The sequence below is a fragment of the Gigantopelta aegis genome, chromosome 3 (assembly GCF_016097555.1).
Source record: "Gigantopelta aegis isolate Gae_Host chromosome 3, Gae_host_genome, whole genome shotgun sequence".
Lineage (NCBI taxonomy): Eukaryota > Metazoa > Mollusca > Gastropoda > Neomphalida > Peltospiridae > Gigantopelta > Gigantopelta aegis.
Window position 1 is genome coordinate 80,343,246 of NC_054701.1, and position 18,203 is coordinate 80,361,448.

Consider the following 18,203-nt stretch of genomic DNA (forward strand, 5'->3'; position numbering starts at 1 on the left):
TTCTTGTTCTAACCAGTGCGCCACGTATATCAAAGTTATCAACTGTTTGACATCCAATAGCCGATGATGAATAAATCAATGTGCTCTAGTGGTATCGTTAAACAAAACAAAACATTCTGTAATTACTGTACTCTCAATATTACCGGCCTCGGTGGTGTTTGTGTTTAAGCCATCGGACTTAAGGCTGGTAGGTACTGGGTTCGCATCTCGGAACTGGCTCCTACCCAGAGAGAGTTTATCGACTCAATGGGTATGTTAACACCACTACACTGATTTCTCTCTAACTAATGACTAACAAACTAACCACTGACCCACTGTCCTGGACAGACAGGCCAGGTAGCTGTGGTGTGTGCCCAGGATAGCGTGCTTGAACCTTAATTGGATATAAGCACGACAATAAGTATAAACAAAAATAAACAATCTTAACAAACACTTCGGAGTTAACAATAGTGCTTCCCAGCTCCTATGAACATTGTTTGTTGTAAATAATTTAATTTTCATAAGAAGAGACGTAAAAGTGTTTTGGAAAACAAAAACAAAAAAAAAACCCACACAAACAAACAAAAAACCAAAAAACCCAAACAAATCCCACATAAAAAACAACAAAAACAAAACAAAAATAAATAAATAAAAGTAAAAATAAAATAAAATAAACCACTATTGTTGTGTGCAATTTAGAAACCAATCGGCTCAGAAATAAACGTGTAGTAAGTAGCATAGTAAGAGAACGACGTTCCGTGAGATCGGAATATAGCCCAATGTAGCCTGATGTGCTCTAGTGGTGTCATTAAACTAAAGAAACTTTAACATTCCGTGATGGGAATGACTGTAGATTTAAAGTTGGCTCCAAAGCTGTATAATTTGCAATGAGCCATGCGTGTCAAATGTCTCGTTGGGATATATACACTTATGGACAGCGTCATCGTTCAGTGATCAGAACCCCTGGAGTAAAATAAAAAACATTGCTTTTTGTTCAAGATTTATAACTCATAGACAGGGCGGAGCGTGTACATTAGCAATTCCTAAACGCAAGGGCGTTTAAAGAGACCAGTAGCTACGAAACATTTGTTGTACAACTGCATTTATAAACTCATTAATAAATTCTTTCTGTGTGGTTATATCTTGTCATACCTCGCACACTTCACCTCTACCCCCACCCCCCACCCCCCATCCACTGAATTCCATCATTATTTTTAAAATGTACCAGGCCTCTTAGTAGTTACTCCCAATGATCGTTACACGAACACCACCCTTATTTTAGCGCCGCCCCTGCTTGTGTCTTGAACAAAAAAACATATACCATACTTCACTGACAAGTATGATAAAAAAAATATCAGTTGCGCAAACTAAGTTACTTGGAGCTGTGCGTATTTATCACAACGAAGAAGCATTTCACTGCGGAGATAAAGAGCAATTTAAACTGATTTAACAGTTGGAGCGATTTAAACTGATATTACGGTGTACAATTGTTGTAATCTTCGGTGGACATTCTGATTCGTGGATGAGTAAACCATGCTAACTACTACCATTCTGTTGGGAGTAACACTGTGGTCCTGGGTAATTCAACCAGTGTATGGCGGTGCAGGTATGTTTACACACACACACACACAGAGAGAGAGAGAGAGAGAGAGAGAGAGAGAGAGAGAGAGAGAGAGAGAGAGAGAGAGAGAGAGAGAGAGAGAGAGAGAGAGAGAGAGAGAGGGGAGGGAGAGAGAGGGGGGGGGGTAGATGCATAAAGTGACTACACTGATATCACGTACTAACTACTAACTAGCGATAATTAACCTGTACAGATAGCATGTTTGAACTTACCTTAATTAGATATAAGCACGAGAATCAAGTTAAAATGAAGCAAACTAAGGTACACATACATATATATAGAAGTGTGTGTTTTGAGGCAGTATAAATTTACAATCTAGATTAAAATAGTAGTAATTTGGTGAGCGGTGATTCCGGACCCCATTATTGTTTTTATTAAAGTTTAAATTACCTCTCACCCCCTCCAGTAGACTCTCGTTTTTATCAATCACATCATTGGCCCAACCCCCTCATCCGAAAATCCTTATTAATTTACCCTTCTAATTAAATTGTCTTTTTGCAGGTCCGTAGAAATCCGAGGTGGGTGGGTGGTGGGTGGTGGTTGTAGGGGGGGGGGGGGGGGGTGTCTGTGCTTCTCAGTTGTCCTACTGTACATAAATAAAGACAAAAATAAGGCACGTGGGCTCGCCTCACTAGAGACTTAGGGCCTGTTTTGGACACGTCATTGTGACAAATTCTAATGTAAATAAAACATATATATGCATTCATTACAATATAGTTGTTGTTTTGCATTTACCATAGTTTGACACCCAATAGCCGATGTATTTTTCGTGCTGGGGTGTCGTTAAACATTCATTCATTCACTCATTTATTAAATATAACGATGAATGTAAAAATTACGTCGTCAGGGATGATGACGTAATTTTATACTGGTAATTTGTCTTACTGAGCTTTATTGTTTTAACCACACAAAAAAAAAAAAAAAAAATAATAATAAAAAAAAAAAAAATAATAATAATAATAATAATTGAAAATAAAATATGAACTTTTAATTATTTCTTTTACGTTTATCCGGGTATGGACAACAACAACAAAAAATCATCTGCAAACTTACGTGAGAACGGCTTAGCCGATTCACACAGTTTGTGGATAATTTTTTTTTTTTCATACCCCGATGAACGTAAAAGAAATAACAGACAATACTTAAATAAATATATGCGTGAATCATAATTATATTATCCGATCGGATATCCTTAGATGACAAAATAGATCGTTTCAGCTGTTTTCTTTATTTCAAATTAATAAAATAACAGTTTACATCAGTTGACAATGTTGAATCAATATATGGTATTTAAAATGTTTAAAATCGTTTAATGTATGAAATAGGCCTACTGTGATAATTGCCTCATTCGGTTACTGACGGACAATGCCGAACCACAGAATGGTGATTCCTAATATTTCGTGTATTAATTTTACTGCAGAAAGAGTTCGACTGTTATTTTACAGTATTTAATATTAATGAAATAACTATACACTAGGAATTATAAAAATTGAACATGATAATTTTTGACATTAAACGCTTATGTATGAACAGTACGTAAAGTGGTTATGTATTTCATAGTTGCATACATGAACATCAAAAAGAATGATGTTTTGTTTAACGACGCTACTAGAACACATTGATTAATTAATCATTGGCTATTGTAAATAATTAAAAAAAAAGGTAATTCTAAAACTCATTCATCAGAGGAAACCCGCTACATTTTTTCCATCAGCAGCAAGGGATCTTTTATATGCAGTTTCCCACAGACAGGAAAGCACATACCACGGCCTTTGACCAGTTGTGGTGCACTGGTTGGAACGAGTAAAAACCCCAGTCAGATGAATGGATCCACTGAGGTGGTTCGATCCTGCGACGCAAACACCTCAGGCGAGCACTCAACCGACGGAGTTAAATCCCGCTCCAGGTACAGACTAAATCAAATTTCAAGTTTACAGGTATTTGTCTACAAAATAGGAGACAATGGCACCACGTCTTAACTGTGTAAACAAAAGAGAAGAATCCAGCCAGGTGACACCCCATTTTATTCCAGATATGTGTTTCGACATGCTGGTAGAATAAATAGGTGAAAAATTAGCACATTTTGAGTGGTAGAAACATTTATAGCATATGCCTTTAATCTGTCATTCGATTCCTATAAACGAAATGACTCAATGACATTATTATATAACGTAACTCAGGCCCGTAGCCGGGGGGGGGGGGGGGGGGGGGGGGAGGAGGGGGGGATCGAACGATCTGCCCCGCTGGATTGAAAGTTCCGCTCAAATTAAAAAGAAATCGGATTTTACATATAAAAGTCCTTGTCCGCAACTGACTGGGCTAGCGTAGCCGGGTTTGCTAACCGTCGGACTCTCCTCAATCACCAAATCAGTTATAGCGGTATGGTTAAACAAGCTGTAGTGATGTATGTTGATAATTTGCCAACGCCTCATCTTGTGACAACGGAATTGGATCGATGGCGGCATAAATTTAGGACGGCCATGGACAAATCGAGTTCCCTCGCACATGCCCTAAAAGCATATATACAACGATGTTTCCTAATATCTTCGTTCTGCTAAATATCGCGTGCACATTACCGGTTACTTTGTGAGAGTTTGAGCGAAGCTTTAGCACCATCCAGCGACTACATACATACATGCGTGCTTCTAGGGGACAGGAGCGCCCTTCTAATTTGGCGCTCCTAACGATTCATCATGACCAAGATATAGATGTGAACGAGATTGCAACATTATTCGTCCAACAGCACCCAAGGAAAATGCAACTCGACTTTGTATTTATACAATGAAATGATATGATCTGATGCAAGTTAGGGAGCAGGACGTAGCAAGAACATTAATCTGAGGTTCCATTTGCTGAAGGTTGGATCCTCCTCAGTGGGCCCGTTTGATTATTTCCCGTCCCAACCAGTGATCCATAACTGGTCCATCAAAGGACGTCGTATGTTCTATCCTGTTTGTGGGATGTGGGAAGTGCACATAAAGATCCCTTGCTGTTATTTAGAAAGAGTAGCTATGTGGCGACAGCGGATTTCATCTGTGACCAAGTGTCGATATAACTGTGCGTTTGCCATCCAATAACCGCTGATTATAGTCAATGTGTTCCAATAGGCTTAAATGTGTTACAATTTTTGCCATGTATCATTTATTATAAATACATTGGTACAACTGAAAACAAACGGTTTCTTGTCGTCGTTCCGTGACCAGGCCATTTTACATGCATACTACAACTTAATGCAATTTGTTAACGTATATTTCGTAACAAAAGTTAGTGTATTATTCTCGAGTGTAATCCGCGTCATCACATTGTTTGATGTGTGTGTGTGTGTGTGTGTGTGTGTGTGTGTGTGTGTGTGTGTGTGTGTGTGTGTGTATACTGTAAACCGTATTGCGACGTGTTTATTTCGCGAATGTATACCTTAGCACATGTTCGCGACGTGTAAATTTCGCGAACGACCGTTGACAGCTCAAAAAAAAAAGTGGATAAAGACAGCTCACTGTAATTGTTATATAGTTACTGTCTGTAAATCAATATTCTGTTATCCTACATCAAGCAATTGTGCCTGGTACAGAGTCTATAGAGGGGATTAGGCCCTACCCACCTCACCTGTATTAGAATCACAACTCACAGCTTCAGTTGTTAACTGTTAACACCCGTTGGTAGATAAAACAATAAACGATTAGTCGCCATCGATTGAAGTTACATAAAACAATTAACGATTAGTCGCCATCAAGGAGAGCTCGTGTTGCCTATGGAGTGAATCTTTTTGTGAATTTTATTCTCAATAAAATATTTCAAAACAAAACAAATTTCTTTATGCACACTTGAAACTGGAAAATAGTGCGTGCGTATTAATTTCGCGACATAAGGTTGGACGCGAACGACGCGAAATTTATACGCACGCATTTTTTTCACGGTTTACAGTATATATATATATATATATATATATATATATATATATATATATATATATATATATATATATATATTATATACAGGCCTCACGCGAGGTCAAAATCATAGAGCGAAGTCACTTCTCTCTCAAACTTTAGAGAGGGCGAAGTTTTTAACAGCAGGGAGACTTGAATTTTTAATTAAAAAAATAAAATACGCAAACAGAAGTTATCTGTACAATCTGTATTTTAAATTTCTATTATTGTTTTCTTTTTTACCGTCTGTACTGCTAATTGATGAATATGTGCTCTATAGGTTTTGTTTTAAAATCACCTTTCCATATGTCGCCTTCTTTAGAAATAATGAAATGTAATTGAAAAGCACTAATTTAACGGTTTATAATTCATTCTATCACAAGTTTGTCTTCTCATTTCACATAAAAACTACTACATACAGAGTACGGTGCTAGTAGATTAATCTACCACGGTCAAGCTTCGATTACACCGTTTCTTAATTGGTACACTGTGGAGTTGTCACACTGAATGGGTATTAGTATCCGTGAAGGCGTGAAAATTGCTTATCTGCTACACCTCGTCACTGTTGTTTACAATAATATATAATTTTTTTTTAGAATTTACAGTGGCCGCTTAACACGGGCACTCTAGCGACTTTGGGATCCAGTTTAAGTGGCCGCTATGTGTAAGACAGGTCACCGCTTATTATGAGTGCATATACATTACAAATCCGCTAGGACAGCTTTGGCTGTATGATTTTATAATTTCGACATCTGTTTTGTATGTTGAATGTATTCATTATGACAAAGTCTAAATAAAACTAGTTAATTACTCCACGCATTTTTTTCACGTCGAGGTGTGCTGCTCCAAACGAATATATATTTTTGTTCAATGTATTTTCCGGTGGAGCATGACCCAAACTCCCTAAAAAAATTCCCTCGCCATAGTCTAGATCCCCACCCTTGTACAATGGCCAGCACGTTCGCTTGACAACACGCTTCAACAGTCAGTAGCACATTTAGGCCAACTATTAGTGCCAGAGACGGGCGTTGTCTGAGTTAGACAGTCTATCTGTGAGCCTGTCGCAAGATTTTGTAGTCTCTCTTCACACTCTCAGACACTTCACACTTAATTATTATCTATGAATAGGTGTTCCTCGAGTTCTTCACCATTCATCCGTGGTGTGTACATTGCAAGTGATGACTATTTTTAAAAAGGCGACTGTCACGGGGATTCTATAATACCCGTAACCGAATAAAACACGATTGTCCAAATATCTCTCCTAACTGTATATCTATTAGATCTCTCTGTAATTTACCCGAGTATGGCTCGTCTAGGTATGATCAGAGATACGATCTTATATAAAGTATATGTAATATAGCACGTTTAGTTCACTAGAAAACACAACAAAAACACAATACACTTTGGAATCTGTATTAACCTACGCTGACAAATGTACAGCCGCAGTAGTAAATTAATAACAACAATAATAACAGCCCAGAACTGATCACTTAATTAGTTAATCTCTAGGTGTCTAGTTTACACAATATGCTAATCACTTCACCGTGACACAACACCCACCCGTGTGATAATTGAGAAACGCTTCCAGGGGAACTTAATTAATAAAGGAATTACAGCTCTATTCCTAACTGGTTAATTTTTAATTAACCCTAACTACTCATTCAGTAACCTTGTAACACAGAATTAATACTGGTACCTATCACAATAAAGACAATAACCTACAGTTTACCTAGGTCTTCTAGGATGACTGGCTAAGCTTTATATTACCAAATACTCGTATAAATATAGAACAGTAAGACTACGATTTACTTCGTCAGATGACCGAAGACACTGTCTAAATAATATTGGTATAATACAGTATTAAAATATGTAAAGTCACATCAATCACATCAAGGTTATACAACAGAGCAGAAATAATATATTTACCAAAGTCCAAACGGACAACGTTCCCCCGGGATACCTTCCTATGGTTCTCCCAGATATCTAAAAAAACCCTAGCTATTTATTATAAAAAGCAGAATATCGCCTGGGGGTACATCGCGGCACCGAATCTTATCATCTGATATTCCACCTCTCCCAGAGTCGGAATATTTTTCTCTGATCGTCAGACTGGCTGTCGCCATTCCGCGAGCAATCCCCTGGCCATAAACAGCACTACCGGATATATTACGTAACTACTAGCCACATGGCCTCCACACCTGCTCTGGGTGTGTGTTAGAAAAGCTCGATGACCGTCGCGCAGAAGTATTACGTAACAAGTTGCCCACCTGGCTAAGTGCAATTGGAACTGCACACGGCCTTCTAAAACAATTAATATCGCCACAGGCGAAAAGATAATTAAGAGCATGTACCGTCACAGCGACACAGATTTCGCCTTACGGTGACTAGCACGGGAAGTGTCGGGAGTAGTGGTGGGTGAAAGCACAGCAGGCGCGTGTGTAGGGGAGGGGGGGATGGGGGGGGGTTCGGAGGTCTGACCACCTAGTTGTACCCTAACATCTTTATGCATTTATGCACGCACCAACATGCTTACCAGTCGAATTTTACAGGGGTCACAAGGCTGTGATGCTGGCGGATGGGTGGTAGTGATATTGCACTAGGGAGAGAGTGCCACGCTTAAAAGGGGTAGTTACGGCATTCAGAAGTACATTAACATGTATTATCTATATGGCAATCTTCCCCACTAAAAACCAATAAATGCATAATGTTCATCTGTCAAACATTGAATTTTGGGGGCACTTAGAACTTTGGAGGAGTGCACACCTCCAACGCCCTCGAGGGCAGTTCCTACTATTAAATTAATACAATACACTGAACTGAACTGAATTAGCCTCCCGAACATTTCACGTATAGTCTTACTGAAAAGGGTGGGGTAGCGGAGGTACGTGTATTTCCTCAGTCACCCCCACCCTCATGCGGATCATGGATTTTTTAACAGAGGGGGCCCAGGTCTTTGACAGATGGTCGGGATAAGTTAGCATTTTTGGTGTATTCTGTAATATATATTGTTTGACCACAAAATGGGGTGGGGGCGGCCCCTTGGGCCAACGCCTATATCCGCGCCGGCCCCTGTCCAATATGGGTGGCCCCTCAACACAAGCCCAGCTCCGACTTCAACGTTCCTGGGCCCAGTTTCACAAATAATCGTTAGCCTAGTTTTGCACGTAAACGTAAATCTATGACTAAACGACAAATCGTATTACTATTATAGTTCAACAAATATAGTTAGAAGAACACATATTTCATTTTCGTTTGTCTCTAAAATACTCCAGCTTCCGTAATGATGTAATTTTATGCGTGAAATTGATACCAAACACGTGTAAACGCACGAGCGGTGTAACTGCTAGCAGCAGACGTAAACTTACGATGTTTAGTGAAATGGTCCCCTGAGTAAACAAACAATCAAACAAAGAATCATTAAATACTTACCTCTATCCATGTAATATTTATCCACTCAGCACTTGTAGAAAACATTGCAACAAACAGCACAGTAGTTAGCTGTCGTCAATAGATCCAGTAGTATTAGATCTATGCACATTTAACATAAATATGATTATAAATGTCAAAAAGCGATTATGTTTGCACATTTCCAGAAAAATGTACGTAGTATCGCTTTGGCATCGATAAGCATATTAAAACAAAGCATTGTTGACGTCACACCAAAGCATTGTTGACGTCACGCCAAAGGAATGTTGTTACGTTAACGTTTTCGGCTATATTCGTTACTTTACGGAAAATATCAAACGCCATTGAAATGCGTACCCCAGCACCCTCTCTTTGCATGTCCGTACGAATCGGGGAGGTGGGGGCGGGACATGTGCCTGTGGGCCCCCACCTCTCACTCGAAGACAAACGTATAGGTTTTTTGGTTCTTTTCTGTGTAATAAAGATACAAATCTGGCTTGTGCCCCCGCCCCCACTAAAAACTTAGCCTCATGCACTACTGTGTGCTCACGACTTCAGATGTCGTCACTACGAGCTAGCCTTGGTCCGCACCTGGCAGGCAATAAAGGTTACGCATGACTATGCACATTAGCAATCCATTGTCCGTCAACGGCAGAATTGATTATGCAAAAATTATAATGTTCATAAACAATATACATGCATTATGCAGTTTTTCTGTCAAATTTAAAATGTAGCGTCACATCTTATCCTATTGGTGGATGTTTCAATAATATATATATATATATATATATATATATATACATATATATATATATATATATATATATATATATATATATATATACATACATACATACATACATACATACATACATACATACATACATATTAAATGGTAGAACATGAAATTATTTGGATGAGAGTAGATTTAACATAATTTTAATGGGATTGCTAATTTATGTTCTTGCACACTTTACTAAGCCTAGACTAATGTGATCAAAACTATATAGTTAGGGATCACCGCAGGCTTGTTACCGTATTTTGTTTTCAAAATAAAGGGTCAGGAGACCCCTGTGGAATCCCCCCCCCCCCCCCCCCCCCGGATCTGGGAATGCTTAGGCCCCTATATGCTCACATCCACGCACGCATTTTCTATTGTCTCAGTTAACAGATAATGATATTAAATTTAAATGAAAATAAAGAACATTTAATTGTACTGGCAAACAGCAGAATAATAAAGTTTGTTTTGTTTAACGACACCACTAGAGCACAATGATTTATTAATGATCGGCTATTAGAAAATCCACTACATGTTTCCATTAGTAGCATGGGATCTTTTATATGCAGTATTCCACTGACAGGATAGCATATACAACGTCCTTTGATATATCATTTGTGATGCACTGGCTGGAAAGAGAAATAGCCCAATATGCCCACTGACGACGATCGATCCTAAACGGATCGCGCATCAGGCGAGCGCTTTACCACTGAGCTACGTCCCGCCCCACAAAACAGTAGTTCCTGGGAATTATTTTTTTTGGAAGCGATTTTCGAGTTTTTCTATCGGTAGAATATTGGGGCAACCTTTTCAGACGTTATTATTGAACCATCTGGTCACGTGAATTTGATTCTAAATATACAAAAAACGTCTAACATTAACAAGGATTTCCAATGGATTAAAGATGTCGGAGATGTTTACGAAAGGTTGGATGTTACAATAGCGTATACTGGTCGAATAGTAGGTGCTGGTTCAGGGCAACTAGTTTTCAAAATCTCCCGGAGAAGCATGTCTCCAAACCGCTTTAATTTACAAACGTGGACGCTTCGCGCTCTCGATCTCAACCCTCCATAGTATCTTAGACCCCCACCCATTTCATAACATCCTACCCACGCGCCTGTTAAGACGTAACAAAAGTATTTACGTGTAATCTGTACCATAATTTATATGCATACTGAATAAAGATAAATGTAATCTGACCGTCAAGGATGTTGGTTGTTTAATTCAGACTTTACTATAAACATATATAGTTTGGAAGAATTACATAAACATGGAATTGGTCAGTAGAGGTAGTAATATAATTATGTCATTTTTAATTTCAGGACATAAATGGACGTATCGTGGTGACCTAGGTTCGTACAATATAATTACAATGCATTTTATTATTATTATTTTATTATTATTATTATTATTATTATTACTATTAATAATATTAATTATTAATTATTAATTATTATATATTAATTATTATTATTATTATTATTATTAATTATTAATTATTATTATTATTGTTATTATTATTACTATTACTATTATTATTATTATTATTGTTATTGTTATTGTTGTTGTTGTTGTTGTTGTTTTTGGTATTGCTATTGTTGCTGCTGCTGTTTGTTATTATTATCATTACTGTTGTTCAATGTTTATTGTTGTAGTTGTCAGTTGATTGTATCAATACTACAACCATTAACACCATTATCATTGATTATATATCAGTTATAGTTGTCAAATGTATTCAAGGACATTCCATATTAATATTTTAGCAGTAATTAACAGGGCCGTAGGAGGAGGGTAGGCGAAGGTTGGGGGAAAGATGGGGCCAGTCAAGTCAGAGTATTAAGGGTCTTCTCCTGATAATATCTCTTTTTTTTTACATTTTTAAACTAAAAAGATTTGTTTTCCTTGGATGGGGGCGGCAAATGACTTTCTTGCCATCCCCGCTAGGTACGGCCTTGATTTCTGAAATAAATTTACCTCTCTAGGATCTTCAGTAACTCGATTTGTGCATTATTGTCTTACTGAGATGCGATTGTCCATGGGGTCTATTCCTCTCAACAGTACCATTGGCGTATTTTCCCTCACTACAGTACTCCTCAAATTGGGTATCAACCAACGTGCTATATATTTGTGTGCTACTTTATATAAACGAAAAGAAAAAAGGAAAAGGGAGCTTGCCCTAGCCGACTATAACGTGCCCCTTCCCCCCACTCCTACCCCCAACCTCGCACAACGTTCCTACGGGCCTTTTATGATATAGGCGTTTTGCATTTAGAATATAACAGTCCAAAATACTGGATTCAAGGGTCAACTGGACCCGGACCCGAATACCCGGTAGATTATAATGAGACTAAGGAATAAAGTAAACTAGTAGTATGCATCTTAATTCAAGAGGTGCGGGATGTGGCCCAGTGGTAAAGCGCTCGCTTGATTGCGGTCGGTCTGGGATCGATCCCCGTCGGTGGGACCATTGGGACCATCTCTCGTTCCAGCCAGTGCACTACAACTGGTATAGCAAAGGCCATGATGTGTGATATCCTGTCTGTGGGATGGAGCATATAAAAGATCCCTTGCTACTAATGAAAAAATGTAGCGGGTTTCCTCTCTAAGACTACAGGTCAAAATTACCAAATGTTTGACATCAAATAGCCGATGATTAATAAATCAATGTGCTCTAGTGGTGTCGTTAAACAAAACAAACTTCTTTTTCTTAATTTCAGCGCTGAACATCGTGCCAAATCATGTCATTGTATTGCATTCCACACATTCGACTTTTGTTTTCCCTTCATGTCTCATAGCTCTATAATGTAACCAGCGACAAGCATAATACTATTATGGCAAAATTATTATATACTCTTCAAAAAATAGTAGAGGAACTCTAATACGAATTTACAATTGCCAAAATTGTAAGGTATATTAGCTGTGGGGAATGGTTATATGATAATAGTGAATTAATTGGGCAAACATTACAACCGGTAATTCAGTATTACAGTAGGTTTTATGACCACCAAAGATCTTGAAGTACGATTGGGGTCAGAAGTGAAATTTGAAAGTTGACGTTTTTTTATCAGTAAATCTCGAATTCAAACAACAAAAATGACTAAAACCCAAACAATAACAACTGTATGATCAACAGAATGAAAAAAAGATTGACAGAAATAATGTTCCACAGTGATTAATGGACCTTTCTGGAAATTGTCAAAATCGAGAATGACATCCTCCGCACGCATACGGGGCAACTGCGTGATACATGTACAAACTATGGAATGTGTTTCGGTGTGTTGATAAACATACCTGAACGTTCTTTATTAGGATGTCTGTGGTCAAAACGTATAACATTAATATTTCAGGTTTCCCTACTTTTTGTATATATGGTTAAACAATACAAAAATGTTTTACAGTGCTCTTCCTTGCACGAGTACTCGAATATTGCTAGATTCGGCCCGTGCCCGAGTACATGAGTACTCGTGGAGACCCTAGAGCCTGGGTTTAGCACTGTTAGTATTGTATTCTTTCATTGTCATTTACGTCTTTTCGAGTAGGACCGGAACACTGGCACCTGGACTACCCGACCTGTGGAGGTCAACAACAATCTCCGATCGAGGTTAAAACTGACCAGGTGGTGCCAGAGGCGAAGCTGGCCGACTTCAATCTAAACCAACTGAGTAACACCAAGAACGTGTCGATGGTTTTAGCGAATGTCGGTGGACATACGGGTAATTAACAATTTCGGCACACATACGGATGGGTAGCCTAATTACAAAATTAACAACCATCCCAACCACAGACATAAACCACCACCACCGCCACCAACAACACAAGAACAACATTTGAAAGAAACATAGCACTGAATAAGCAATGGATATGTATTATCGATTCATCAAATTGATCGATGTTTAGATTAATCAACTTCGTCGAGCATTGGGCTGTCGTTAAACATTCATGAATTCATTCATTTATTCGTCGAGCATTTCATTTCAACGTATCTTCGTGCTTATATCCAATTAAGGTTCAAGCACCTCAGCTATCTGGGCTGTCTGTCCAGGACAGTGGGTTAGTTGTTAGTGACAGAGAAGAGGGTGTAGTGGTCTTACACCTACCCATTGCTGTGAGTGAGAGCCGGTACCGGATTGCGAACCCTGTACCTACCAGCCTTACGACCGATGGCTTAACCACGACATCACCGAGGCCGGTTATTCGTCGAACAGTGCTCGCTTGGTATCTGTGATCAGCATCTTCGCAAGCCAAAATGTCATTCCATAAATACAGTAGTTATACGGAATGGTACCTTGGCTTGCGAAGCTGTGTGATCAGTTTATCGAATACAAGTCCAACAACCCAACCCCCACTCCCCCCCCCCCCGAAAAAACAAACAAAACAAACAACACCAAACAAACAAAAAAACAACAGCACTCCAACGCACACCGCAAAAATAAAATACAATGTCTCCAAACAAAATTACGAAATCCCAAACTACCCTAAAAAAGGGCAAAACAATAATAAATCCAACAAAACAAAAAGACAGTGTTTGGAGGATGATTAACTGTATTCAATGTGCACTATGTACATTGTATTTGTGAAAACCATTTTATGGTAATATCCCTTATTTGTACAAGCAATCACTATTCTTTGATTAATGTTTCATAAACAAACACTGTATTTAAAGATGCCGTTGGAATGCTACCCGAGCTTTGAACATTGTACTGGCTATTTTCAGTTGAAGTTGCCGTCAGCGGCAGTCCTATTTACGTTACTGGAGGAGGCCTGGAGGGGCGCTACAGACTGGAACAGTTTCACTTTCACTGGGGGTTGAAGGATGAGCGTGGTTCAGAGCATGTCATTGATGGACGACATTTTCCTATGGAGGTAACACCAGTAATTCGGTATTAATACGTTATCATCAGCATCGTCATCGTCAACGTCGTCATGATCATCATCATCGTCGTCAGCAGCAGCATCGTCATCTCATCATCATCGACGTTGTAGTTGTCATAGTTCATCATTATGATGATCATCGCCATCATCTCATCATCATCATCATCATCATCATCATGGTCGTCTCATCATCATCGTCACCATCGTCGTCGTCGTCATCATCATCATTATCATGGTCATCGTCGTCGTCATCATCTTATCATCATCATCTCTGTCTCCGTTTGTATCGTTTTTCAGTCTCGGTCTCGGTCTCTTTCTTACTTTGTCTCTCGCCCCTCCCACCAATAGCATCCTTTATGATCATGGCTTTTCAATAGTTAGGCGGATATCTACCAAGATGTACATTAGGCATCCACCGGCAATACTTTTGCCAAAATAAAATAGTGTTGCTTAAAATTGGCGTGGAAGAAATACCTTCAAAACGACTTTGCATTCATTTTGTTCATAAACTGATGACTTAGCAATGACAAGACTTGACATTGGTGGAATCTAGTTGTAGACAACACGAATATTTCGGAATCACGGTTCTTTGTCTTCCAGATACACATCGTTCTGTATAATGACAAGTACGCCAACTTCTCTTCGGCTGTACACAAGGAAAAGGGTCTCGCTGTGTTTGCATTCTTTTACAAGGTAAGACGTTCTACATCACTAAAGATAACACGAAAAACAGTACCCATATCGTAAATAATTGTCTACCGATGATCTAGCAAAAGAGTGGAGGGTGAATGCTACTTGCTAGGCACACAAGTGACTAATTCTAGTACACACATCCTTGTGAACAGAACAGAAATTAAAATTTTCAAACAAAGCTGAATTGAGGATTATGATCCTTGCCTCTTATTTGTGTTGATCTTGTTTGGCTAATCGAATGTTGTTGTTCCGATTAAACTTCGCAAAAGGTTTTGATTCGATTAACTGATATACATTGTTGTCTACAATGATGATATATAACCTAAAATAACCAGGCAGGAAAGGGTGGGTAGGGCAGAGGGTGTCAATAATAAAAAACAAACATAATCAGGGCATAGTAACAGAGGGTCTTCTAAACTAAAATAGTTTTTTTTTCATATCACCCCTCTTAAGTTACGGCCATGGCTACTGGCACTACATTAAAAATTTGATTCTCTGTGTTGCGCGTTTTAATAGCATTATTTCAGGAATAAATTGCAAGAAAGGAGGAGTAACAGTTACACCGCTTAGCTTAGCTTAGTAACTGGTTTAACGTGTCCATATACCGCTAGTGTTTCGAACACGCCTATCCCGAGTCCGGCCTCCGATAGGATCGGGGGTCTGACTCGGGACAGGGATAACCTAACAAATAGGGTAAATTTTTAAATTTACATCCAAAAATTAAATAGTGGGTCTTTAAAATTTTGACGCGCATTTCTAAATAATAATAATAAAAAAAATTCTACTCATTAAATTTGGTCGCTAGATTAGATCGGGGGGTCACACACATTTTTTTCACACATGTCCTTACTCCGATGTGTTGAACGCCATGTGAATGACCTACCTTGAAATTAACCGTAAAATAAAATGTATGTAAACTGGAGCGCAGTTCTGCATTTGACCTTGGTATTCTCTACAAACATTCTAGTGCACGCAGCTGGTGTTTTCAAATGAATGCGAGTTTAGTGACATCCTGACGTATTGTTAATCTCTGGAGTCGTGGTGGCAGCTGTATGTGCTAACGAGAGGTGGAGTGGAGGGTGGGGTGGGGGGAGGGGGTCAGTGGCAGAGCAACGGGGCGTCTGGAAGGTTATCCGTGAAAATTATGAAACTCCAAGAAACATTATACAATTATATTGATACATAATCCATTCGTTGGTTGGTTGGTTCGTTCCTTCGTTCCTTACTTCTGTCAACGGGTTTACTTAAATCGAAACACTCACATGCATATATGTCTGTATGTCTGTATGTCTGTATGTATGTATGTATGTATGTCTGTAAGTCTTTATGTCTGTCTGTCTGTCTGTCTGTCTGTATGTATGTATGTATTTTTATATTTTGAATATATCTATTGTATGTATGTCGGGTTTTGACTTAAACATACATATATTCAATGACGTACTGGCACAGGGGATATTAAAATCCTTTATTGTCATCACAAATTTTCTAATGCCGTTACCGAGACCCGAACCTGTGGCACCCAATCGCCTGCAATTGTTGGACCGGAACGCTACCAATCAGACCAACTACGTTCCACATATGTAGAACGATCGTTAGTCGATCATATTCGTACCGGTCCAACAACCACGCGGTTCTAAGGCCCCATGGCTTGGCAACGTTTGACTTACATGCAGATGTGGACAGACCTGGCACTGGCTATATATGTATTTTTATATTTTGAATATCTCTATTGTATGTATGTCGCGTTTTGACTCATTGTATGTATGTCTGTATGTCTGTATGTCTGTATGTCTGTATGTCTGTATGTATGTATGTATGTATGTATGCATGCATGCATGCATGGATGTATGGATGTATGGATATATGTATGTATGTATGTATGTATGTATGTATGTACGTACGTCTGTCTGTCTGTATGTATGTATGTATGTATGTATGTATGTATGTATGTATGTATGTACGTACGTCTGTCTGTCTGTCTGTATGTATGTATACATATCTGTCTGTCTATATTCTGTCTGTCTGTATGTATGTCCGTACGTAAGTATAGGTAGCGTATCCAATATAATCAACGTATGTGGTATTTTCAGATCACATACTGTCAGAATTTGAATTAGATGTATATTATATGTAAATTAATCTTTTTTTTTTTTTTTTTTACACATAAGCTAACGTACTGCAGCGACACTCCATAAATGGCGTATGCATTAATAGTCTCCAAACAATAACATTCCAATAGCAACTTTACATTGAAAGTTCTGAAAAGAAATGATGTCATGCACTAGTTTGCTTGTATGTAATAAGGATATCCAAAATGACACCATTTACGTTTGACGTCATTTCCAATATAAAAAGTTGACAGCGGTCGTGCGGACAATTTCACCTGTAGAAATCCTTTGAAAGGAACTCTCAGCAAACTGGGGCAAACATAATAGTGTAAGAAACATAAAAAGGTGTATATCATACAGTAACAAAAGACCATTGGCTCAAAAGAGATGGAAATTGTAGGCCAATCGAGCATCGTTTTTAGTACAGTACAGTAGATGTGGCGTAGGTTTTCATTGGCATTTTTATTATGTATCATGTTTTGTATCAAACTTCATTTTAAAAGTGAGATAATATTACATTAGTGTTGTGCATTACATACTTTGGACCAATATGATGACGTTATGTTGTAATGAATGTAACGGAAATTTAATTATCTATCTATCTATCTATCTATCTATCTATCTATATATATGTGTGTGTGTGTGTGTGTGTGTGTGTGTGTGTGTGTGTGTGTGTGTGTATTCACGCACAGCTATCTTGTAAATCTAAATTAATCTTTTTAACACAAAATCTGTGCATCTCATCAGTAATTATCATTAGTTGTGCCATCAGCCTTCTATAGATGCTTTTTTTTTCAAGTTTTAATCGACAGATTAAATAT

The 18,203-nt window shown here is 38.4% G+C and overlaps 1 protein-coding gene across 1 annotated transcript in view; it reads left to right on the forward strand.

The window, feature by feature from the left end:
• Positions 1–1,304: 1,304 nt before the first annotated feature.
• The window catches only part of LOC121369147 (carbonic anhydrase-like), a 19,990-nt gene continuing 3,091 nt past the window's right edge, over positions 1,305–18,203 (forward strand). The window contains exons 1-5 of the mRNA XM_041494021.1: positions 1,305–1,585; positions 11,032–11,061; positions 13,249–13,422; positions 14,424–14,572; positions 15,182–15,274. Of these exons, the coding sequence (XP_041349955.1) occupies positions 1,513–1,585; positions 11,032–11,061; positions 13,249–13,422; positions 14,424–14,572; positions 15,182–15,274 (519 nt within the window). The 5' untranslated portion in view covers positions 1,305–1,512. The remainder of the gene's footprint in view (positions 1,586–11,031; positions 11,062–13,248; positions 13,423–14,423; positions 14,573–15,181; positions 15,275–18,203) is intronic.